Source organism: Pteropus medius, unplaced genomic scaffold, assembly GCF_902729225.1.
Source record: "Pteropus medius unplaced genomic scaffold, Ma_sr-lr_union100, whole genome shotgun sequence".
Taxonomy (NCBI): domain Eukaryota; kingdom Metazoa; phylum Chordata; class Mammalia; order Chiroptera; family Pteropodidae; genus Pteropus; species Pteropus medius.
In genome coordinates this window covers 9,951,496-9,976,055 of record NW_024351729.1, presented here as the reverse complement: position 1 = coordinate 9,976,055, position 24,560 = coordinate 9,951,496, and the positions used below count along the sequence as shown (strand labels likewise).

At 33.9% G+C, this 24,560-nt stretch overlaps 1 protein-coding gene across 2 annotated transcripts in view; it reads left to right on the top strand.

Moving 5' to 3' along the window:
* The window catches only part of TRAK2 (trafficking kinesin protein 2), a 55,428-nt gene that overhangs the window by 20,693 nt on the left and 10,175 nt on the right, over positions 1-24,560 (top strand). For both annotated transcript variants that reach the window (XM_039844441.1, XM_039844442.1), the window contains 12 exons: positions 1,830-2,120; positions 6,116-6,310; positions 13,339-13,415; positions 14,908-15,024; positions 16,037-16,246; positions 16,777-16,855; positions 18,351-18,481; positions 18,928-19,002; positions 20,174-20,308; positions 22,050-22,126; positions 22,425-22,628; positions 24,025-24,323. In XM_039844441.1, coding sequence (XP_039700375.1) covers positions 2,030-2,120; positions 6,116-6,310; positions 13,339-13,415; positions 14,908-15,024; positions 16,037-16,246; positions 16,777-16,855; positions 18,351-18,481; positions 18,928-19,002; positions 20,174-20,308; positions 22,050-22,126; positions 22,425-22,628; positions 24,025-24,323 — 1,690 coding nt within the window. In that variant the 5' untranslated portion in view covers positions 1,830-2,029. The remainder of the gene's footprint in view (positions 1-1,829; positions 2,121-6,115; positions 6,311-13,338; positions 13,416-14,907; positions 15,025-16,036; positions 16,247-16,776; positions 16,856-18,350; positions 18,482-18,927; positions 19,003-20,173; positions 20,309-22,049; positions 22,127-22,424; positions 22,629-24,024; positions 24,324-24,560) is intronic.

Here is a 24,560-nt window from a genome sequence, read left to right as displayed (position 1 = left end):
CTAGACAGAGAGGAACTGTTAAATAATGTACTGAGTCAGAAAACCAGTAAGTAAAATGAAAATTCAGGCTAGCTAATGCCTAGGTGTGGACATTATCCTATACTCACCATTGCTACTCCGAACTAATCTTCCTGCAGAGCTCAGATCTAGACCAAGGCATATCCAAAGGGTTTATTTTGTTCTAAAGAGTCACCAGGAAGAACATATCATTTCTAGATTATCCCTGACCTAACACACAGTCTACAGGTTGGTCAGGTTCTTGGATTGCCCTGGAGGTCTAGATTCTTCCTGCATGACTCTGGAGATGGACTTAGTTCTCTGGAGATGGACTTAGTTCTGTGTTCAACTTGGTTTTCTCTATTCTTGTGTGCAAGAGTTAAGACCAAACCATTAACATAACCTCCAAAGCTGATTAAGAAGCAATTCTCTAGAGCAAAAATCTGGAGTCCATAGTTGAAACATATATAGTTTGTGTGTGTGTGTACTCCTGTGTGATATATGTAAATATTTTTAAAAAATAAGAATGGTAATGTAAATACTAAAAGTCTAAACCAGCTGGTGTGTAATAGAGTGTCAAGCAGAAGGTCCCAATGTTATTCAACAATGGAATTGATTAAACTATAATTAAGAACCACAGTTCTATTTAAGAACCAATTTGGACCAATATGAGGCACTTGCCTTTTATCTTCTTCCTTTTCATCCTTTTCCACCTCCCTTACCTCCCTTTTTTCCCTCCCCTCTCCTCTCCCTTCTTCACAAGCAAATTTGGGACTTATTACTTTTTTTAAAAATGCTTTCTTAGAAATTGAAAATAACTTTAAATGTACTCGTAGATGTAAAATCTGTTCTTTAGTTTACTGAAATTCTTCTAGAGGTAGTGATCTAATTATATGTAGGAAGGGGGGAAACCTCGTTTAAAAAGTTAGTTGATGTAGGATATCATTGATTTAAACAGCTGGTTATTTGATGCCTGAATTATTTTACTACTAGATCAGGGATTGACAAACTTTTTCTGTAAAGAGTCAAGTAGTAAATTCCTACAAAGCACATGGCAAAGTATTATCTGGCCAAAAATGTCAGTAGTGCCAGGGTTGAGAAAGCCTGTTTTATGTTATTCCATTTCAACTCTTTTGCCAGTTCATTATCTATAATTCTTGAGTTATTTTATTAGTTGCTTTAGAGTTTATAGTATACATCTTTAAGTTATCACAGTTTATCTTCAAGCAATATTTTACTATTTCATGTAACATAAAAGCTTTACAACAATATATTTCCATTTTTTTCTTCCTGGCCTTTGTGCTATTTTCATAGTATATTTTATATCTACCTATGTTATAGACCTCACAAGGTATTATTATTATTTTATTTTAAATAGTCGATTATCTTTAAAATTTTTTAAGCAGCTTTATTGACTATAATGAACGTGCCTTCGATTGCACATTGTTTAAGTGTATATAATTGGGGAAGCTTTGACATTATATATACACTTGTGAAGTCATCACCACACTCAAAATAACGAACATATTCATCATCCCCAAAACATTTCCCCTGTCCCTTGGTAGTCCCTCCCTCAACCCCAGGCAGCCACTGATCTGCTTCCTGTCACTATAGATAAATTTACATTTTCTGGATTTTTGTATAAATGGAATCATAAACTGTGTACTCATTTTTTATCTGACTTCTTTCATCCAGCATAATTATTTTGAGATTTACCTATGTTGTATGTATTATTAGGAAAACGTTCGTAATGATAAACATTGCAGGTAATTGGATTGCTATTATTAAAAAACATGCTGCATAGTAGTCACTTGATGTGTTCTTTGTTTTAGGTCATGACTGTCCAAGGTATGATAATCACCTGAAAGCACTCATTGCTGCAGATGTCATTTGACTCAGCAGAAAAAAATCTATTTAAAAGGAACTACCCATACAACCAGATCCATTTCTTTTTTTAATGGCTTGATGGATTTCCTTCACTCTAATTCATACCAAAGCTGTTTTTCTCAACCAAAGCAAGAAAGGATCCTGCATGAATCAATCCCAGAATGCCATTTTTACATCACCAACGGATGAAGAAAACCTCATGAATAGCAATCCCAGAGATTCAGAGAGCATCACTGGTGAGTCCAATTTAATAAATGTGGAAGTGCTGTTTGCTTACAGGATAAAATGCAGATGCCTTAATCCAGTGTATAAGACTGCCATGATGAAACCTGGCCTCCCTTTCCAGCCTCCTCAGAGGTCTCTTCAGAGACTGACTAAATTAATTTCTTTATCCTTTTGTCTCCTATCACATTATCAGAATCTGCCTTGTGTGCCGTTCCTTGTCTGTATATGACTCCCTGTATTGTATGAGCCCCTGGTCAGCAGGAACTGTGTCATACTCATCTTCCTGTCTCCACAGGGAAAGACAGAGTCATTTACATTTGTATACCCCACAAGCACCTGGCAACAGTACCTGGCACATAAGAGGCACTCAGAATATACAGGGTATACAAACACAGGTGAAGACCTATAAGCCCTCATTTGCAAGACTAAACTTTGGTTCTAAAGCTCATTGGTTCACAAAACCTGACCTGTGCAGCTATTTCTAAACTTAAATATTTATGTTTGCTGAAAATGTATTAATGTATTTAAGTTTGGGTTGCTGCTATATAACTAGTTGGGCATATTATATAATATACAGTAAATTCCAAGACTACTTTACTAAAACTCCAAAAAATTCTAAACCCATCTAAATTCAAAGAGTTTTTTTTTATTCAGCTTTATTGAGATATCTTTATGAAGATATAATAAAATGCATTCATTTTAAGTGTACATTTGGGTTTTCGCAAATATATACCATGTAACCACCAGTACAATCAAGTTGTAGACACTTTTATTATCCCCCAAAAGTTCCCTCATACCCAGAACTCACCACCTTTCACTCCTGGCTCTAGGCAACCACTGATCTGCTTTCTGTTATTTTAGGTAAAATTTCCTTGTTCTAGAATTTCATATAGATTAATCTATATCTTTTGTGTTTTGCTTTTTTATGCAGCAAAATGTTTTTGAGATTTATCCGCATTGTGATATGTGTCAGTAATTAGTTAATTCATTTTTATTGCCGAATTACAAATACTCAACTCTACTGTTGTAACAGAAAAACAGACATGGACAATACATAAAAGGACAAATATGATCGTGTTCCAATAAATATTTTTAAAAACCAGGCAGAGGCAGCAGGCTAGAGTTGGCTCGTGGGCCTTAGTTTGCTGGCATCTTCTCTACAGTATCAACACTTGGTAATGTCAGCGTTTCTATTTTAGCCATTCTAAGTTGACTTTTATATGTACTTTAATGACCTTCCATTGTCATCTACCTTGCATTGCTTCTGATGAGATCATTTTTGTCTTTGTTCCCCTAAATGTAATGCATCTTTTTTTTTTTTTTCCTCTCTGCTTTTAAGATTTTCTCTTTGAATTTTCTTTGTGTTTATCCTGTTTGAAGTCATTTGGCTTCTCTGAACTATGAATTTATAGTTTTAATTAAATTTAGAAAATTTTGGCCATTATTTCTTCAACTATTCTTTCTGCTCTCACCTCTCTTCTTCTTTGACTCCAATTGCATGCATATTAAACTTCTTGATATCTGTTCTCTTTTTTTTTCCCCATTCTTTTTTTCTCTGTACTTCATTTTAAATAGTTTCCATTGCAATGCCTTCAAGTCTGCTATTCTTTTCTTCTGGGGAATGTCTAATCTATAAAATGTTATCCAATGAATTTTTTATTTTGGATATTGTACTCTAGTTCTATTTGAGTTTTATAAATATAGAAATATTTTGTTTCTCTTTTCATCAGGTTATGTTTTTCTTTTAGATCTTCAAGCATGTTAATGATAGCTGTTTTAAAATTGTTGTTTACTAATTTTATCATCTTTGTCATTACTAGGCCTGTTTCTGTTGACTCATTTTCCAACCAATAATGGATTATAATTTGCTTAATTCTTTGTGTATCTAATAATTTTTTATTGAATGCTGAACATTATGAATGTTACATCGTCATGTTTGGGTTTTGTTGTCTTCTTTGGAAGACTGTTAAAATTTGTTTTGGCAGGTCATTAAGTTACTTACTAACCAAATCTATCTTTTTGAGGCTTGTTTTTAATCTCCCTTATGTGGGACCCTAGATCATACTCCAGACCATATTCCTAGTGTGCTTTACTTAGCATTAATTTAACCCTACTTAGTACCAATTGGCATGACCCTTCTTGGATCTTTCCTGATTATCCCAACTGTTCATAAGATTTTTCTCTTCTGTCTAGATGAAATTCAGACGTTTCTTAGCCTTGTGTAGGAGAGTGACATAATAAAGATATGAAGATGTGGCAGAAAATTTGAGTGTAATGAAGGCAGACCAGTTTTGAGGCCATACTCAAGAGTAACAAGAGGAGGCCTTGAACCTAAATGGAGGCAAGATGGCTAGAAAGAAGTATGTGTATGGAAGAGACATTTGGAGGATAAAATGGTAGAGAAAAGGTGGTTATGACTAGACAATCAAGAGACTAATAAATAGTACATTATCAGAAATATGGAAGCAAATGAGAGGAGCTAATCTGAAGGATATTTTGTTTAATCTACTAAACCCTGATTGTGTCTTCATTTTTAAAATTACCTTTTGGAAGTAGGGAATTGGTAACTTTGAATTTTCACAAAATTTCATTGTTTATTAAAAAAAAAATTTTCTAGGGAATTGTAGCTCTTTTAATGAATGTTACTTTTGTTCTTCATTTCCGTTTTACCCTTGAATGCCTAAGAGTTCATTTTTAGCTCTGCATATATTTATAATCAACCTCTCTTCCTGCAAGTATTACAGTGACAACCTGTATGTGATATTTGGGGCAGGCAAAATTTGGATAATCACATGGAATTCGTCGAAATAGAATTTGGATATGTATTTTAGGGCTCTTATTTAAGAAATCTGCTAAATGTGGAGAGCTTCTTTAGAACCACGTTTAAGGTTTTAAATGTACCTCATCTTTGGGTTATGAAGCCACAGAATGTCCTTCTGGGTGGATAGGGTTGTTTGATATTGCTAGCTTCCTTATATTTGATTTATTAAATTGTCATTCTTAAGATAAGGTCAAGTAGTAGAAATTTACTCTTTTTAAGGTATATTTTCTTAAAATGAACTTTGTTGTTTTTTGCCAGAGTTAGAACATGTTTCTTTATACTATCCACAAAGGAAATACCAGATCTCTTTAAAAAATGAGAGGGTTGATGTGACATCCTGTATTTTCTCTATTTTAAGCATATGACAAGCAATAACTTGCCTCTTTTTGTAAATGGCTAAATTTGGGAGATGTTAAATGATGGGCAATATTTGGAACAGAACACCAGGAGCAAACACATAAAAGAGAAGCCTTTGAGATATGTATGCAGTGGGGAGTTAGAGGTGTGCGTGAGAAGGAGTAGCGATGTAAAAGGTATTCAGGACTTTAAATGTACCACATCCTTCAAGTAAAAATGATAAAGTAAATATTCCAGTATCGGTGCTGGAATGTTAACATTCATATTTAACCAGGAAATGTTAGGCTTTTTTTTTATATATGTAGCTGCTGTGAAAATATATTAAAATATAATTTTACCAGATTTTGAAAAATCTTCACACAGAGTTCAAATTCTGTTACTTAAGAACATAATAGTTGAATTCCTTTCGAACTGGCTGTTTTCTGCGGGTTGTTTTATGCTGCCTTTTTCCCTCAAGCATGTAAGGTATTTGAGAACAGATCTCTTTTAAGCACCACTGAATAGATTGATAAGGCAGAAATAAGAAATTTGTCTAAATTTATTTTACACTTTAAAAACGTAGTTATATTCACTATGCAGTATATTTTTATTAGATAGGGTGTAATTAAAATTCATGGTATTATTTTTACTATAGAAGTTCTCGTAGTAAAGAAACCTGGAGAAAGACCAACTATAGTATCAGAATATATTAATAAAAATCAGTGGAGAAATGACGTGGTTAATGTATCTTTGGTGATCCTACTTTCGTAAAACTAATTTCACTGATTTTTCTCTGTAGCCTAGTAATTGAAATATCTTAGATTCATTTACATGGACTCTCTTCTTTAGATGTCTGCTCCAATGAGGATCTGCCTGAAGTTGAGCTGGTGAGTCTGCTAGAAGAACAGCTACCCCAGTACAGGCTAAGAGTGGACTCTCTCTTCCTCTATGAAAATCAAGACTGGACTCAGTCCCCACAGCAGCAGCAGCATGCATCTGATGCCCTTTCTCCAGTCCTTGCTGAAGAGACTTTCCGTTATATGAGTGAGTATTTTTTTATCATTTTAGAGTTTGTCCATTGAAATAAAAATCAGGAATAACTTAGTGTTGACTTTTAAAGCATCTGAGATCCCTAGCCATTGTTCATTGTGTAGTGACTTTAACTCAAACTGATTTAACAAGGTCTGAATGCAGAAAGTTTGTTACTCTTATGACTCTGAGTGTCCAGGATTGCAAGCATACTCGATGTTTCCATTTCTCTCATCTTTTACTTGATACTTTCCTCAGACTGATTAGAAAAGAGAACTTAAGAAATGGCGAAACCATTTAAATTTTTAATATTCCTTTATATCTCTAGACATTTATTTTCCCACTCGTTTGTTATCCTGAGCCATCAGCTTTATAACTCTTTTCTTTTAAACATAATTAGAGGAACTGTCAGTTATTAAGGATAGTTCTTAAATATATGAGTAGTTTTAATAATGCCAAAGAGAAATAAGTGCACACTATATAGCAATCTTCATTACTTAAGGATTCATAGAGAAATTTCAATGAGAGGCTAATAAGCCATGTTTGTCCTAAAACATGTTTTATACCAAGCTCTTATAAATGATAAAATTAAATAGAACACTTTTTAAACTTTAAAGTATGGAGACTTTATTTTTTTTCATCTCATTCCAAAAATCTGCATTCGGGCTGAGCTTACTTTTTTTTATTTATTCACTATAAAAATATCGTGTGCATAATAGCTATTAGAATATATAATAAAAATCTGTGAGTTCAACATTGATATATTTGTGAAATTCTTTCCATTTGAGCGAGATATAAGGTTGCATCAGGTCCTAGACATTTTCCCAGTGAATGTCTCAGTGTTTTTAAAGATTGTAGGCAGAGAATGATTGTTGTGAAACACTCATTTTCACAGTAATCATTAACTTGCTCTTGATAGTTTCCTAGAACCAGGTTACTTTCAGAAAAAGAATTTTAAACGTTGTTTGAACTTGAATTGGAATATCAGGAAACTCAAATAAAACTGTATTTCAGTCCTCAATAATTCTTTTAAATGGCTAAATATTAAATTAAGGCTCTTAGGGTTTTCCTAAATTTCTAGTTTGAGAAGTTGCTTGAGATTTTCTGGAAAATGCTTTTTAGAAGGAACACTATTTTTTATTTCCATTTTCCTTTGTTCCATGAGTTTTTAGATTTGTAAGAAGACATTTTCAAACTGAAGTTTCATTATGGTAAATTTAGTTTGTCATTATTTTGATAAAATGGCACAGAAAGTACCCTTTAGTTTACTTGTTCTTTGTCCTATAGGTCACTGGGGAGAAGGGCAGAACTGTGCTAGAATAATGTCTTAGATCATGATTTAATGGAAGTATTTCTAAGATGAATTTTAAATAAAAAACTGAAAAATAAAAAATAAGAAAATTCTAAAATACTTAATTTTCAAGGCTTTATACAAAACAAACCATAACGTTCAAGGGAGCAGTTTAAAACTTGAGATTAATAGGATGATGCACATCCGTACTTCTGGGTTCTGAAAAACTCTCCTATTCCTTTAGTTGAATTATACTATTTTCGCTTCAACGATTTGAAAAGTAAATTGACATTAATTAGAGAATTGAAGGAATTAGGAATACAATTTTGCAGAGAAATGTAGAAATTATTATTTCTAGTTGGTAGTTAACACTTTTCCTCAAAAGCTGTGCCCTCAAAAATTATTGACTTGCATTAGCAGAAAAGGAAATATAACTGATATAATGCTCAGGAAGCATTAACCATAAGGTCGTAGAAATAAACTGATATATACTTCCTTAGATCAACCGTCTCAACCAGTTCCACAAAAGAATTAAGCCATATGCCCTAAAACATCTATTATATAATGAATTGATTACCTTATCACCTATGCATTATGTCCTAGCTAAGTATTATCTGTGGGAGAATTGAGAACGTTGTCACTTAAATCATCTATAGGGTTTAATTCTCCCTGGAACCCTGTTGAGAAAGGCTGCCTTATATATACAATATATAGATGGTATATGTCATCAGTCTTCTTTTTTTCTCAGTTCTTTTGAAGGCAGTTTTTCATATTGCAGAAATGTTCTTTGTATTATAATAGCAAGAGCTGCAGTCACTTCTCAAGACCTTTTTCCAGTTGTCAGGAGAGAGCTATTGCATCTTTTACTGTGCCACATGGATGGTGTTTTTGTGTTTGGTTTTGGGTGTGGGAGAGTGATGAAAGATGAGAAGTCTTTTTAAAATACAGTAATTGTGGTGAAAACTCTAGATCTTAAAAAGGATCATCTGAGAGAACTATCAAGCACTATCTCATATGAATGACAGGGATATCAAAATGGATTAACATCGGCATTTCCCATCTTGAAAAAATGTGAGATTGGGGTAGTTGATATGAAATTATGCAATTAGAACATAAAGTGAAGACAAGTGAAGTGCTTATGTATATTACCCCCATATTTGTTTCAGGCACATTGGATTCTCTAGATATTACACCAGAAATGTTGAACATTAATTAACAACCTTCTGAAATCAAGTTGCAGAATTGTTCTGTAAAAATGTTTATCATCTCCCTGATGTATAAATTTTTTTTTGAGAATTAGGTTAGGCAAGTTCATGTCTGGAAACAAGCAAGAAGCATTGCTAATTTCTGTACCATTTAACATATTTCTATATATTTTTTTTTACCATTTAAAAAATTTTAATTAGTTTCAAGTATACAGTACATCGGTTAGACATTCATATAGTTTATAAAACAATCCCCCTAATTACTTCTTCTCTGGTTTTCCACCTAGCCATTTAATTAATGCTAACTGCATTCCCTATCCCATGCTCCCCAACCCCGTGACCATCTATCAACTAATTTGTACTTCTTTAACCCTTCACCCCATTCTCCCAGCCCCCAACCTATATGTTTTAACAGCTGATAGCTGAAGGGAAAACAGGATTTGATAGGATTGATGAGAATAAAAGTCAGTCTGCTTGACTATCTCTACATTCCTGGTAACAATTACAGTGAGGAATTAGTCTATGGCCTTGGAAGCATTTGATCACACCTAAGTGCCAATAGAACAGGAAAGAGCTTTTCTCTGAGTGCTTTCGCAATCCTCCCAAGCAGCAAGTCTTTGGCAGGAGTATTGTGATAAGGAAGAGAAGACAGAACTCATTAGGCTGCAGAGGGGAATCCATTGTGTTTCTGTATGCTTGGTGACTGACAGCAATTAGCAACTCTCATTGAGGTGGCCCAGCCTTTGAGATTTGGTAGTATAGAGCCTATTTCACATAAAACATAAGAATTGGAGAATTCTGGTTGCATTATCTAACTTCTTTGCCATAATATATATTTAAACATTTTAAAATTCATTTTTGCTTTTTGAAACCTCTTAACAAGAGCTGCAGTTTTTTAATTGCCAAGGTAATATTTGTTCTTCATGGAAAATTAGCAAAAAATCCGAAAACAAAACAACGGATCAACCATAATCCCCACCCTGAGATAACCACTATTTACATTTTAATGTGTATCCTTCCAGCCTCTCTTGTATATAGATATGCTCACATTTTAAGGAACAAAATTGGGATCTATGCTATTTAATAACAAGGGTATATTCTAGTATTTCATCAGATAAAGACCTTTTGATCTTAGGACCTGGCAGAAACAGCAGAATGGTGTTGGAGCCTGTTACTGGGAATGAGCACACCCAAATTTTTTTGTTTTTTTTATGACCTTGGGAATGGGGGTTGTTATCACCTCATTATTATCCTGGCTTTGCCACTAAAGGCTTGCTTTGTGGTATTGGACATGTCATATAATTCCTCTCAATCAAAATTCTTCATATAAGAAAATAAGATCATTAAACTAAATTAACTTCTTAAGGTTCAGCTTTACATTTTCAGACTGTGACAGATGGTAAGCATTTATAGGAAATACATTTAGGTTCTCCATTAAAACATGTTTTATTCTTTACATTTCTGTATCACTGTGTCCTTCATTTTCTCTTCCCCTTTCATCATGTGTGACTTGTAACTCACAGCTGTTTTTTACATCCTTAACTTACTGGGTTTACTTCAAATTAAATTTGCCACTTCAACTCTGGTCAGTTATGTAATTGAAGCCATGTCATGTATTTTTTAAATCACTTGTATAAAAACTGTTTTTAACTGAGTCTTATTAATCTGGAAATAAAAGGCCAAGGTGAGAGACAATAAATGTTTATTTGAGATCATAAAGAATAGCTGTTTGTGCAGCACTGATTCAGGCAGAAACCCACATAGTGTTTCCTTTATGGGGAGAAGGGAAAGGGTTTTTGTGAGAAAAGAAAGGGAAATAATTGCATTGAATAGAAGGAAGAAATTTCTATTGGTGCTAATAAACCAAGGAAGGAATTTCTATTGGTACAAGTAAGCTAAGTTATTCTTTAGCTATTTCAGTGCTAAAGAATCTTAATTTTCAGTCCTATAGTCAGGAGGTCTGCTTTCCTGTTAGCTTTATAAACAGCTGTTTGGAAGGTTATGCTGCTTTGGCCCAGTCCAAAGGTCATTTTGCTCAGTTCAAACATTTCAAAGGCTCAAGGACATGCAGTGCAGTTCCTCTGGAGTGGCTGCCCTGACTATGTTTTAAAATGGCTTCATTTATGCTAACTTTTCAGTCTCCAGAATTCCTGGCTCTTGCTTACAGTGTTAATCCTGAGTCAGTGGTTTTCATCCCTAGCTCCACATCAGAACACCTGGGCATCTTTTACTTGCAGCCTGTGCCCTGGGTTGCCTCCAAATCAAGTAAATCAGAATCTGGTGTTGAGACCCACTGCCCTACATTAAATTTGGTTTTGCATTTATTGGCTGGTTTCCGGTAGTTAATTTAGAGCATAGATATATTGCTTTGGTTTTTTCCTTCCTCATCTTATTATCAAGATCGGAAGTAGTGGAGACCATACACTGTATCTGCCTTATATTTTTGTGTGTGCAGGTATCTTTTTTTTTTTAAAGATTTTTATTAAAATATAGCTAACATACAATATTGTATTAGTTTCAGGCATATACCATAGTTATTCGTCTTCTATTAGGTAAAGAAGTTGATCACCATTGTAAGTCTAAACCATCCGACACCATACAATCAATGTTAGTATAATATTATTGACTATATTCCCTATGCCATATATTACATCCCCATGACTTATTTATTTTATAACTGGAGATGTGAACCTCTTATTCCCCTTCACCTCCTCCTTTTTTTAAAATTTTTAAATTATAGTTGACATTCAGTATTATGTTATATTAGTTTCAGGTGTATAGTGGTTAGACATAGTGGTTAGACATTTATATAATTTACAAAATGATCCCTCTGAGTAGCCTAGTATCCACCTGGCACTATACATAGTTATTGCAATATTAGGGATTCTATTCCCTATGCTGTACTTTACATCCCTGTGACTGTTTCATAACTACCAATCGTATCTGCCTTATTTTTAATTCTTAGTTCCTGCTATACTACCTATAGTATATAGTTAAATTGTGAAGATTCCTTAGGCCCAAAAGCCTGTTTCCCTTATCCTCATGGTTAAATTATGGAATCAGTTTCTCTACTTATAAATATAAATTCTTTTGGAGTAAAAATGTTTCTAGATTTTTGTTTGGGTTATTTGTTTGTTTGTTTGCTTTTTAGTTATATTTAAAACTTTTTAAAGCTCTCTCCTAATACCATCTACCTAGCACTTTGTTTTACTTATAAGTAGGAATAAGACTATCATTAATAATTAGCTCTAGGTAATCCCCAGATTCATTTTAAGCAGTGATGCTAAAAAGAAAAATTAAAAGCTCAAATAAAAGTAAAACATCTGTAATGGTGTCTTTTGGGCAACCTCAAGTTTTAAGACAGGACTAATAAACTACAAATGACTTAAATTATAATATCTACTGCCAATTTGGTGAATTATTTACAGAGAATTTAAAACCAGGGCTATTTTATACATACCAGTTGTGTTTAAAAAGTAATAATTATAAACAGTTGTATGATACTTGCAGTTTTGCTCAGTAGAATCATCATATTTTAACTTCCTAATGACCTTCTGAGATGAGTATTATCACCTTCATATTATAAATGTGAAATCTGAATATCAGAAGGGTTAAATGACTTGTTCAAGCCCACTCAAATATGTGAATTCAGCTTTTCTGCTCCAAAGTCTCAGTTTTTTCTTCAAGACAACTAATTATAAACTAATTATAAAATCAGTCTAAGTCAAACACAAATCTGTATCATGTAGTGTACTTCAAAGTCAAAATATCCCTTTTTTATTATGCATTATCACTAGCTTAAAAAGATATGTTGCTTATTGTGACTGGAATCAGTAGTCTTATTTGTCCTCTTTGGAACTAAATTATCCAAGTGCATTGACAGTTCTTAAGTTTATGAGGTGCAGAAATACTGGGCTTGAATTATGCAAGTAATAGTATAGTATACAACTTATTTTATAGCAAAGGCCTAGATATGAAGATTATCAGAAAGTTTTTAAGTAAGCTAAAAAAGATTATGGTTCAGAGCAGAGCTACAAAAAGTCCTACAAGTCCTTTTCCTTGTTGATTGATATTAGCTCACATGATAGCTGATGATACATATTCAAGATCATCACAACAGAATTCTAATTGAATTCTTTTGTAACAGCATAGCCTTTCACTAACTCGCTCCTCAGTAACTTTAGTTTAGATTAGGATATAAAACAATTGGTGGTTTCATGCATTCTCCCAGCCCACATTCTCTAGTGTGAGTGGGCCAAAGTTCTAATCTTACAGAGGGAGAGGAGGTAGTCAGGAAGTGACTGCCTTGTGATCTTTTGATTCTTAATTCATCTTATGATGCACATTTATTTGTAATAATTCGTATATTTCCTGAGTGTCTAATATATGAAACGTTTCTTTCCTTTTCTTTTTTCACATGTATTTTTATTCTCCTGAATGGCCTTTTGTAAAAGCCTGGGTTCGTTGTTATTTTTCAGTTCTTACAAATATTTTAATTTTTCTGTTATTTCTAAATTCTATAAACAGTTGTTTTTTAACTGTCTTAGTTCTAGGCACAGACAGGGTGGAGCAGATGACCAAAACTTACAATGACATCGACATGGTTACACATCTCCTGGCAGAGGTAGGAATATAAAATTTCTTTCTCCAGTACAAAAAGCTACAACTTGAAATTGTTTGGAATCTATCAGATTTTTACATCAAATGAAAAATTATGATGTCTTTGCTCTCAGTTATTTTCTATAAGGTTGTTACAATTGAAACAACTGGCATTGCAAAGTAGAGTGGTTCTTGAAGTTTATTGTTATGAAATTATAGAAGGTTTAGTGAATTGGGGAGGGGGTGGGGCTGTTTGTTTGCTTGTTTGTTTGTTGTTATAGTGATGCTGGCTGGCCTCCCAGTCCTAGAAAAGCATATGTTGTTATTCAACCTGTAGCAGAGCTTCTTATTTAAGAAGCAACTCCATTGCAAATCAACACCTGCAATTTGGAACATCTTCCCAAAGATTTCTGCTTTTATTTGAGCTCCTTTTGTCCATGATATTTTCAATAAGTATGGTGTATCTCTTCCAATTGGCAGTCATAGAGGTCTCTCCTTATATTTTAATTTCAGTTGATTTTATGGAAAGCTGTCTTTCTCCTTGAAGTACCCCTCTCTACTCTCCCCTCCAACTCCGCAAAGTGATTTTGTATATGCCACTTAGCCTATATTGAAAATGAGATAAGTAGGCCTTGAAAATTTGGAAATAACTCATCTACCTGTTTTCATGTGCTGTGAGACAAAAGGACAGAAGCTTAATTTTATTTATAGGGAGTAATGTAAGTGGAACCCATACTCATTTATAAGGCAGTTATATGTTTATCGACAGTTTTTCATCCTACAGAATATAATCCTCACCTCCACCATGTAGTTGGGATTCCTATGCCCTTGCTAAGTATTACCATGTACCCAGAAAGAGTAACTCTTGCTTTACTTGGCTTTTTTGTAGGCCTCCCTGCATGACGCCACCAACTTCTTTAGAGCCCCCTTTTTTCTATGGTCCAAGCAGAACCTTGTAGCCTTAAAACTTTTTGTCGCTTATTTTATTTCACATCATTCTTGCACCAGTTGACAGTAGGGCTCTTGGCTGTGCTTTCCTCTAATCCTTTACTCTCAATGAAATTTTTTAACGTACCTACCTGATTCCCATATATTATATACCTTATTCTGTATCATTACCATGCTTGGTAGACAGATGCATTTAACAAATATTTATTGAGCTTTTACTATGCGCCAGACCCTGTCCTACATTGATTTTCTAATTCCCCAAAGTTTTAAGTTTACAGATTGGATTGCTGGTTCCTAATTAATAGGGTGATCAATAAATCTCACTTGATACTAAGAAAAGAAATGCCCTCTTGCACTCACAACTGTGGTAGTCCTCTATTCGACCAACATATATTAAACACCACCTATGTGCCAGACCCAGTGTTCATTTTGGTATCTGGGCATTAAAATTAATCTTGATGCTTTGTAGGACATTGCTTTTGTGTTTAGCAGAATTGACTACAGAACTTCTAAACTACCATTTAATTTTGTTTGTACTCAAAGAAAAGGTGTATTTGGTATTTTAACAGAGGGATCGTGATCTGGAGCTAGCTGCTCGAATTGGGCAAGCTCTCTTAAAGCGGAACCATGTCTTGTCTGAGCAGAATGAAGCGCTTGAGGAGCAGTTGGGGCAAGCTTTTGATCAAGTAAGTCTTTGATCGAGTATTTGCAGCATGAAATAATTAGGTCTTGGCAATGGAGAAATTTTTTTCCTGGGTGTCCCTGAATTGATGACAGTAGTAGGTAAATAACACCAATACATATTGTCTTTGTTGGCAACCATTGAACTAACCAGTAAAGAAATGAAATGTTATTATACAGAGGAGTGCTCATGTGGCCCTACCTTAGTCAATATAAAGCCAGTATTCAGTACCTATAGTACTTATGGCACCTTGCTTAGGTTTTAACACTTTATCCTCACCACTCTTTGTGGACTTTGTGTGTGATCTTATCTTAACTTTATTTTTTTTAATATATTCCCAAATAATAGATATCTAAATGAAGTGTCTTTATTTAAAAACCCAAACAAAAGGAAAAAAGAGAAAGGAAAAGAAATTTTTGAAAAATGCATTTATTCCAAAGCAATAAATAGTTTTAGTGAGAACTGATTTATTAACTTGGATAAATTTCAAATTTTCTATAATTTGTTATTTTTATCTAGTTTTATTTAAATTTTATAAGTGAATTATATTTAATAATATTTGAGCCTTTATGTTTAAAATATTTATCCCCTAGAACTAAAGTTAGGAAGTCATGCAGAGTTATACAGCTTAAAAGTACAAGCCTTTGGGATTAGAATTTGAAGTAGGGATCTATTCTGATACTTTGAAGATTCTTTAGTTTTGTTTTTAACTGTGAATGCATCATAATGTGAAATTTTTTTCCTATATTTGTATTATATAGAATATGAAAACTGGATGTTCTCAGCTAGTATAGCAAAAGATGTATTTGTTGAGTTAATGCTCTAAAACGATAGTTTAAGAAGTATCTGAGGTTTGTTATTCTCTTTTTAGCACTTGCTACTTTAGTCGGTAAAATCTAGCAGCTGACTTTATTTTTATGATGAGAAACAATTGCTCTATGAATTAGAAGCTATACTACATGTAAATAATGCAAAGTAAAGAACATCTTGTAAAATCAAGCCCTTTTGCTGCGCAGGTTAATCAACTACAGCATGAGCTATCCAAGAAAGATGAGTTACTTCGAATTGTCTCCATTGCTTCTGAAGAGAGTGAAACTGATTCCAGCTGTTCTACACCCCTTCGGTTCAATGAGTCCTTTAGCTTATCGCAGGGTTTGCTGCAGTTGGACATGCTGCAAGAAAAGCTCAAGGAACTGGAAGAAGAGAATATGGTTCTTCGATCCAAGGTACATTCAACCTAATTCTCAATTTCCTCTACCTTAAAGGCTGTAAGGTATAGGCCCAGGTAGCAGCCAAGGCACATGTATTTGCCTTCTCTTGTTACTTAGATCCCACTGAAAAGTGGATAACAAGTTGACAGAAGAAACAGAGAAAGCCACAACATAGACTATATATATCTTGTGGAGTTTACACAAATAACTAAATAATGACAACTGTGATAAGAACTATGCTGGAAAATTACAAGGTTCTGTGAGCTTGTATAATGGGGAGGAATCAAAGAAGTCCTACTTAAGCAAGTGATATTTTCACCGTGGCTAGGGATTAGCCAGATGAGTAGGCATATGCAAAGGCCCCAAGAGGAATGAGGGGTAGATGTTTGTCACGTGCTTTTCCATAGCTTCATTTTATGATAGATAAAACTTTATGGGGTTTTCCTTTGTAAGTGATTAATTTTTATCTTCGAAAGAGAATTAAAGGTTTTTTTAGTTAATACTATAAAAATCAGAAGATATTGCATACTACTTTTTTCTTGAAGGCTTGTCACATAAAGACAGAAACTATTACCTATGAAGAGAAGGAACAACAGCTTGTCAGCGACTGTGTTAAAGAACTTCGTAAGTACTAACATTCTGTTTCTTAGCTTTTGGGCAATTCTTTGCTAGGATATCTCCAACTTGGAAATTAGATCAATGGTTTCAGTAGAAGTATCTCAAGAAATAGTATTAAATAATTCCTGAAGATCTTGGAATATCACGTTGAACCCACAACTCTAAATAAAATACCATATGTACTTTTAAGAAATATGTTTCAAATTGCCATCATCCTTAAATAAAGACCTATATTTCTATCAGGTATAGTATATTAGGGTGAAAAGAACCAAAGCTCTTATGTTGTTGATGACGAAATAGTCCTATAGAGAATATGATTGCCAGAGTCAGAAAATGATAAGTGACAGAGCTGGAGCTTAAATGATGACATAAAACCTTACATTCAATGCCTATTTAAGTGCCAACTATGTGTCGTCTATAAAGGAATATGTTTTGGTTTGACATAATGTTAACTAAAATAATTTTCTAACTAATTAGTTGGAAAAAGATCAGCTTTACTAGAGAAAAATATTTAATTCCTCTATAAATATATATAGTCTTTTATGTTGAAAAAGAAGATGTAACATCACATCGGTTCAAAAACTGATACCTTAAATTAACAGAATAGTAGAGGACAAAAGGGAATGTAAATTGAATCTTCTCCATCAGCACTATCATTTCCCACCTTTCACACTTAAAAAAAAAAAAAAGAAAGAAAGAAATGACTTGCCCTAGAGCTCCGGTCCAGGCCTCTTTCTTCTTTATTGCCATCCTCTGAAATGTTATAGGCTTTCTGTAAATTAAAAAAACCATTTGAGAAATGGTTTTGCCACTTGTATTTAGGTGTCAAAGTTTTTATATGAAATAAAGATTTATTTCCCTAGTGGAATTCTAAAGGTTCTATTTCATGTAAGGTTCATATTCTATGCAAGAATGCAAGGCTGTAAGAATTGCTTTAGAGGCTCTACTCAGTTTGCCAGGTATCCCAGAAAGTCTCTCTCCTACAGACGCATCTCAGTACCTTTAGCAGATTGTGACTGTTCCGTTCTGGAAATGTTCCTTAGTTAGATTTAAGTTTAATTTTCATTGCTTGTGGGATTTTATTGACATCTCTGAAGTGTTCTCAAAGACATAAATGAGATTACATCTTGCCACTTGCAAAGATATATAATTCACCTATCTCTTTTCAGCCTTCTTGTCTTTCAGAAAGAAAAAAAATAGGACATGCATCTTTCTCATAAAAAAAAAAAAGATTGAAGCAAAACTTTTAGCTTTCTTGCTTTACAATTCATCTGTTTTTAGCTTCATTGTCTCATTCAAGTCCCAGATTAGCCCATTTCAGAAGAACCTTTATTTTTCTCTATTGGGTTATCTGGGTTTATTTTTTAAATTTATGTTAAAAAAAATCTATTCGTGATAGTCCAGTGCTTGTTATAAGACAGGATTTGGCCCACACACCATAGTTTGCCAACCCCTATCTTACATTTACTTTCATTTTTAAAATTTTTGTTTTGTTTCCAAGGTGAAACTAATGCTCAGATGTCTAAAATGACCGAAGAATTGTCTGGGAAGAGTGATGAACTGATTCGATACCAAGAAGAGATCTCTTCTCTCTTGTCTCAGATTGTAGATCTTCAGCACAAACTTAAAGAAGTAAGTTCATTCATTCATTCAGCAGATGTTTGTTAAGCACTGACCTACCTAGTACTGTGCACTCTTAAGTGCTAGATACATTAAGCAAAATAAACACAGTCTCTGCCCTTTTAAAGTTCTGATTGCTGTTTTAGTCTTCTCTCTGTCCTAAGTACCATGGATAAATACTTTCAAGTCACTATTTCTCTCCGTAAAATGGGGTTACATCTCCTCAGAAACTTGTGATGTGAATTATTGACTCATGCTCATTATATTCTAAACACCTTAACAGATTTTATATTCTGCCCATTTTATTGCTCGTATTTGGCTTTTGGAAGGTTAGCTTTTTATAGGCCTCTACATAGACTATACCCCTGAAATGCACTCTTAGAATGTCTTTAAAAAGAGATTAGTCTTTATTTTATATGGAAAGGCTTCACATGTCTCTTTTAATTTGTTGTTATTAGCATGTGATTGAGAAGGAAGAACTGAGACTTCATCTACAAGCTTCTAAAGATGCCCAAAGACAACTGACAATGGAGGTAATGAAATCTTCCTTTATCTTGTAATTATAATACACGAGGGGGAAGAATAGCTTCTTTCCCCTTCGTGAATAAGATTTAAAACAACAACAGAGGATCAAGATGAAATTATGAGAGCTAAGAAGTAAAACATTTAACAAATTCTGTCTCTAAAACTAATGCCATGGCAACATCCTTCTTAATTAATAGGGAAAACCTTGACTTTCATAGGATTCTTTAGGAATATGTGACCCTTTTAGCAGTCAACTTTAACTAACCCAACAGTTTTTAAAATGTCGGGAGAAATAGCAAAAATCTCTTCCTTTTCTATAATTTTAATATATCAAAATTCTATATATTAGGTATAATTTAGTGGTTCTTTAGCATGTGTAAGAATTAACTGGCTAGGAGAGTTTTAAATGGAGATTCCCAGGTACCTTCCCCCCAAGTTTCTAATATAGTAGGTCTAGAATGAGGGCCTAGAATCTGCATTTTTAATAAGCATCCCCAGCCCTGGTGATGCTAATGATCCAGTCCACATACCACGTGAAGAAATTTTTGAAGTTAAAATGTACTCTGAAAAATACGTGCTTTTTTTAACCATGCTTGTATATCTAACAGTAAAGACAGTTCTGAAGCAAGGGAGAAGAAACTACTTGTTTAGGATGATTGAGCACCCTAACATTGTACATAATACTTTGTAGACTTGATCTTGTCATTACGGACTTCAGAATGATGTTTTCAAAATATATATCTAACAGTATGCTAAATCTTATTTGACCATAACTATTATTATTTTTCTATAATTTTTTTAAGGATATGAAGCTATCAATATTGAATTAACAGTCATGGTCACCTCAGCTACATTTTAGATTTTTAGGAAATCATGTTTATTTATAATTCTGGCCAAGATACCCCTAATTCTAGCAGCAAATTTACACACACACACACACACACACACACACACACACACACTCTCTCTCTCTCTCTCTCTCTCTCTCTCTCTCTGACTCTCTCTCTCTCCCTCTCTCCGCACACCCCGCCCTTGCTTAGTTTGTTTCAGAGTCTTTGTATTGAAACGGATTATATTCATAAACTTAGCTAGTCCTCAGTATAAAATTAATATTTATCCCAATGGATGTTTTTATATGAGAATTTAATAAAGTATGCTAATTATCATCCTCTCTTTCAGCTGCATGAGTTACAAGACAGGAATATGGAGTGTCTGGGAATGTTACATGAATCTCAAGAAGAAATAAAGGAACTTCGTAGTAGATCTGGCCCTGCTGCTCATCTGTACTCCCAGTCATGTGGAGCTTTTTCTGGAGTAAGGAACTGAGAAAGATGTTATGTATTTAAGGATGCTTGTTTAGGATTAGATTGTTCTGAGAGCGATATGGTTTCTGATGGCGTAAAGCATCTTAAGAAGAGATAACATGGATTTTCCTTGTTTCTGGAATTCAATTACTGATTTAGGCCTTAATTTGCATATGTACATCTACCTAAATGCTCTAATTTATTGTAGCCTTCTTTCTAACAGATGACCATGCACATTTATTGTAATACATAAGATGAACCCCAAGGAAAGTAGCCCCTTGAGGGCAGGAATCATGTTTATTTAACTCTTCAATAAACAGCATTTTTTGAGTTAAAGAAATTAATGAAAACTTATGAGTTTATGCTAAAATTTATAATATTGGTTCAAAGACTTATTTTAAAAATCTAGTTCTTAAACATTTACATGCAATCCTGTGAAATTTTTTTAAAGACTGAAACTATAAATTATAGTAGATTTTCTGAAGACTATGGGGCCAGAATTTGTTTTTTAACTTTTTTATTTTGAAATAATTTTAAATTTAGAATAAAATAGTACAAAAAACTCTCATATATCCTTCACCTAGATTCCTCAATTTTTAACATTTTATTACATATACTGTATCATTCTCTTATTTTCTTCTGAACCATTTAACAGTAAATGGCAGATACACCATATTACCCCTTTGTACTTCAGGGTGTATTTACTAAAAACAAAGACACTCTCCTACATAACTGTGCTGCAATCATCAACGTCAGGAAATTGACATCGCTGTAATACTGTGATAATTGCCAGGTGGTGATTTTCTAATTTCATCATGTTTTCAACATTTATTAATTGGCAATCTTTTGTGGGTTAGAGCTTTTCTGTCTCATTTATTCATTTGTTCATTGACTTATTTCAGTATGGACCCATGGATTCCTATTTTAGTCAATGGATTGTAATTTATTAGTATTTTTTATTTGATATTTGAATTGTCCCAGTCCTGAAATCAGCCATTTCTCCAAGTTGCTTTGGTTGCTTTTCACGAGGAATGGTATAAAAAATTCAAGATCTGGGTGCTGTGTGTACATTGCTACTAGAGTATTATTGCTTCCAGACCCTTTCATTAGGTAGACCTAGGAAACAGATAGATGTTCATACATACACCCACACAAACACATCGATATCTGTCTTTCCATCCATATTGTTCACACCAATACCTCCAATCCCAGTCATTGTCATCTCAGCCCCACTGAGCATGCCACCCATGCTAGTTATAGCCTTATTCCTGACCAGGGGAGGGGGAAGCTTGCTCACTTTTGATTTAATGACTTTTCTATATTATAAAAGCTGTACATGTTTATTATAGAAAAGCCAGAAGTTATAGAGAAGCGAAAAGAACTTGTTAAATACCATCAACTCTTGACCTCCACAGAATTACTGTTAACATCTAGAATTATAGCTTTTCACACCTTTTATTTTTGTGTGTCTGCATATGTAATATTTTCTATTTATCATATTGGTTTTTGCCATTGCTTTCCTGTAAAAATATACCACGAGAAAGTAGTCGGTCCTTGTTTAAAAGTTACATTTCCAGAATTTCTCTTTTTTTCTTGTATGTTTTTGGTTTTTTGTTTTTTGTTTTGTATTTTCTTCTATTATAATACCAAAAGTACTGGATTCTGGAGACTGTTAATTTAAGGACAATTCATTTCTTTTCTAACAGCCTTCTTACATAATCACTAAAGGAATCTCAAACTCTTCTTTTTAGGAATCTTTAGCAGCTGAGATCGAGGGAACTATGCGTAAAAAGTTGAGTTTGGATGAGGAATCTCTCTTTAAACAAAAGTGAGTACAGATCAAATATGTTGTTACTCAACCATTGGGATGGAAATTTAAAAGAAGTCGCAATCCAAAGTGATAGGTATTATGAGATTCAGTAGTAAATCTGCTTACTTTTCAGTTTTTTCCTAGTAGCGCTCACATTTGTGAGAGTTCTCTTGTTCTAAAGTTTATTTTCTAATGATCTCCTAAAATTTAGAGACTATTCAGGGTGGCTTTATTTTTAACGAACTGCACACACGTCTCTTATCTAAAGCACTCCAGTAGTAGGCAGTGGCAATAATGTACACTTCTTTTTTGACAGAGCCCAACAGAAACGGGTATTCGATACTGTCAGGATTGCCAATGACACACGGGGCCGCTCTTTCCCATTCCCAGCTCTGCTAACGATTCCAGGCTCCAATCGTTCAAGTGTCATCATGACAGCAAAACCTTTTGAGTCAGGTTTACAACAAACAGAGGACAAAACACTCCTGAGCCAGGGGAGCAACTTGGAGGCGGTTCCAGGGTAAGAAGCATAGATCATGGCAGTGATTCTACATACATTTCTTGCGGTATTGACATACCAGATTCACATACTCAAATTCTAGCATTGCTCAGGGCTGTCCCAAGTTCTGGAGCTGTCAGTTTTCTTTATTATTTGTAAGACTGGTCATTGATTTCATAAAAGTTTTGGAGTAAAAAAGCTACATTTAATTATGTTCGAAATGGAGCTTGCATTGAACTATGAAATTCTTTCCTACTTTCTTCAGTGTGGCAAAGTTTGTGTCTAAATCTTCTTTGTGTTCAAAGTCAAATTTTTTTGGAATTTGGTCATGAGCAGTTATGTATAGTATCAGATGACACTTTCTCATAACCCATGCTTGTAATCTCAACTGTTTTGGTGCCTTGAGGATTAACAATAAGCTTGAATACCTATTGAGGAAAACTAGCTTGCTCTTAATTTCCTATTTGTTTACACTTAATTTTTTTTCCCACTTTTCATTAATTCAGTTCATTGAATTACATATAACTAGAAATTAAACAGCAGTACTAGAAAGTCAGCTGAAAGCTTCTGAAAGGTAGATGATTAACACCTGAGAAAAATCTTTTCTAATGTACAAATCCATTCCTCTGGGTTTTCAGTTGTATTGCCTTGTCTATGGTGGACGTATTTGGCACCCACAGTAGTTTTGTGTGTCAGTACAACCTCACCCTAGGGGATCTAACAGACAGTTCTATGTGAATTCACACACAATGGCCAGTGGCAACTGCACCTTGGCTTGCTACTCTTTCTTTTGATATCAATTGTAAGATAACTCTAATTTTTAAAATGGTGAACAGTGAAAAAATGTCACAGAACTATGAAAATGCAGTATTTACCATCTTATTTTATTTTATTTTTTTAAATGTTCTTCAGTATTTCACAGAGGATTCTATGGCCAAAGCAAATTTTTTCACATTTTAGTATTTTTGAAATTGTTTATTTTTTATAACTAATGGCATGTCATAATTTAACAGGTAGCATTTTTTCTTTCTTAGTACATAAAATAACAGTATCTTTTGTAATCAATGATAGTATAGATTCATGAAATATGATAATATTTACTTCTTTGACTACTTAAACTGAATTTATAGATGGTCCTATCAATAGTGTCATAAATTAAGTGAAATAGAAAAGTCAGTAAACACTATATAATTATAAAGTATATTTTTTGCCTTTCTGAAATCACTTGAAATGATCGATAAAAATAACATATAGCAGTAATGATTTTGGTTTGTCGTTACTATTTCTGTGTTCCAGATATCTAAACATATACTGTTTATAAGATCAGTCTCTTGAACATTCACCATTGTAGAAAGGAGAGGTCTGCATTGTGCTATGATCCTTACAAATTTAATCAGTTAATGTGGTTTGCCTATAGGAACATTCATAAGGTGGGTCAACCAGAACCCTCTGAAGATAGTGATTTGGCTACAGCACTGCATCGCCTTAGTCTGCGGCGACAGAACTACTTAAGTGAGAAGCAGTTCTTTGCTGAAGAGTGGGAGCGGAAGATTCAGGTTTTGGCTGACCAGAAAGAAGGGGTTAGTGGTTGTGGCACCCCCACAGAGAGCCTTGCCTCTCTCTGTACTGACCAGTCGGAGATCACAGACTTCAGCAGTGCCAGTTGCTTTCGGTGTTATATGCCTGAAAAATTACAAATTGTCAAGCCCCTTGAAGGTAATAAATCAGTAAGGGCCATTTTTAACCCATTTCCTGTTTAGAAAAAAAGTGCACCTAACTGCCATCGTTAATTTAATTTTACATAAACACACTTTTTGAGGCTGAAGCAAATCTGACTGGTTTTCAATGTGAAAATAAGTATGAAAACTGTTCTTGGAGTTATTTCTAAACAGAACTTGTCTCTAATCCTAATGTAACAGAAATGTATACATAAATCAGATTCATCAAATGAAT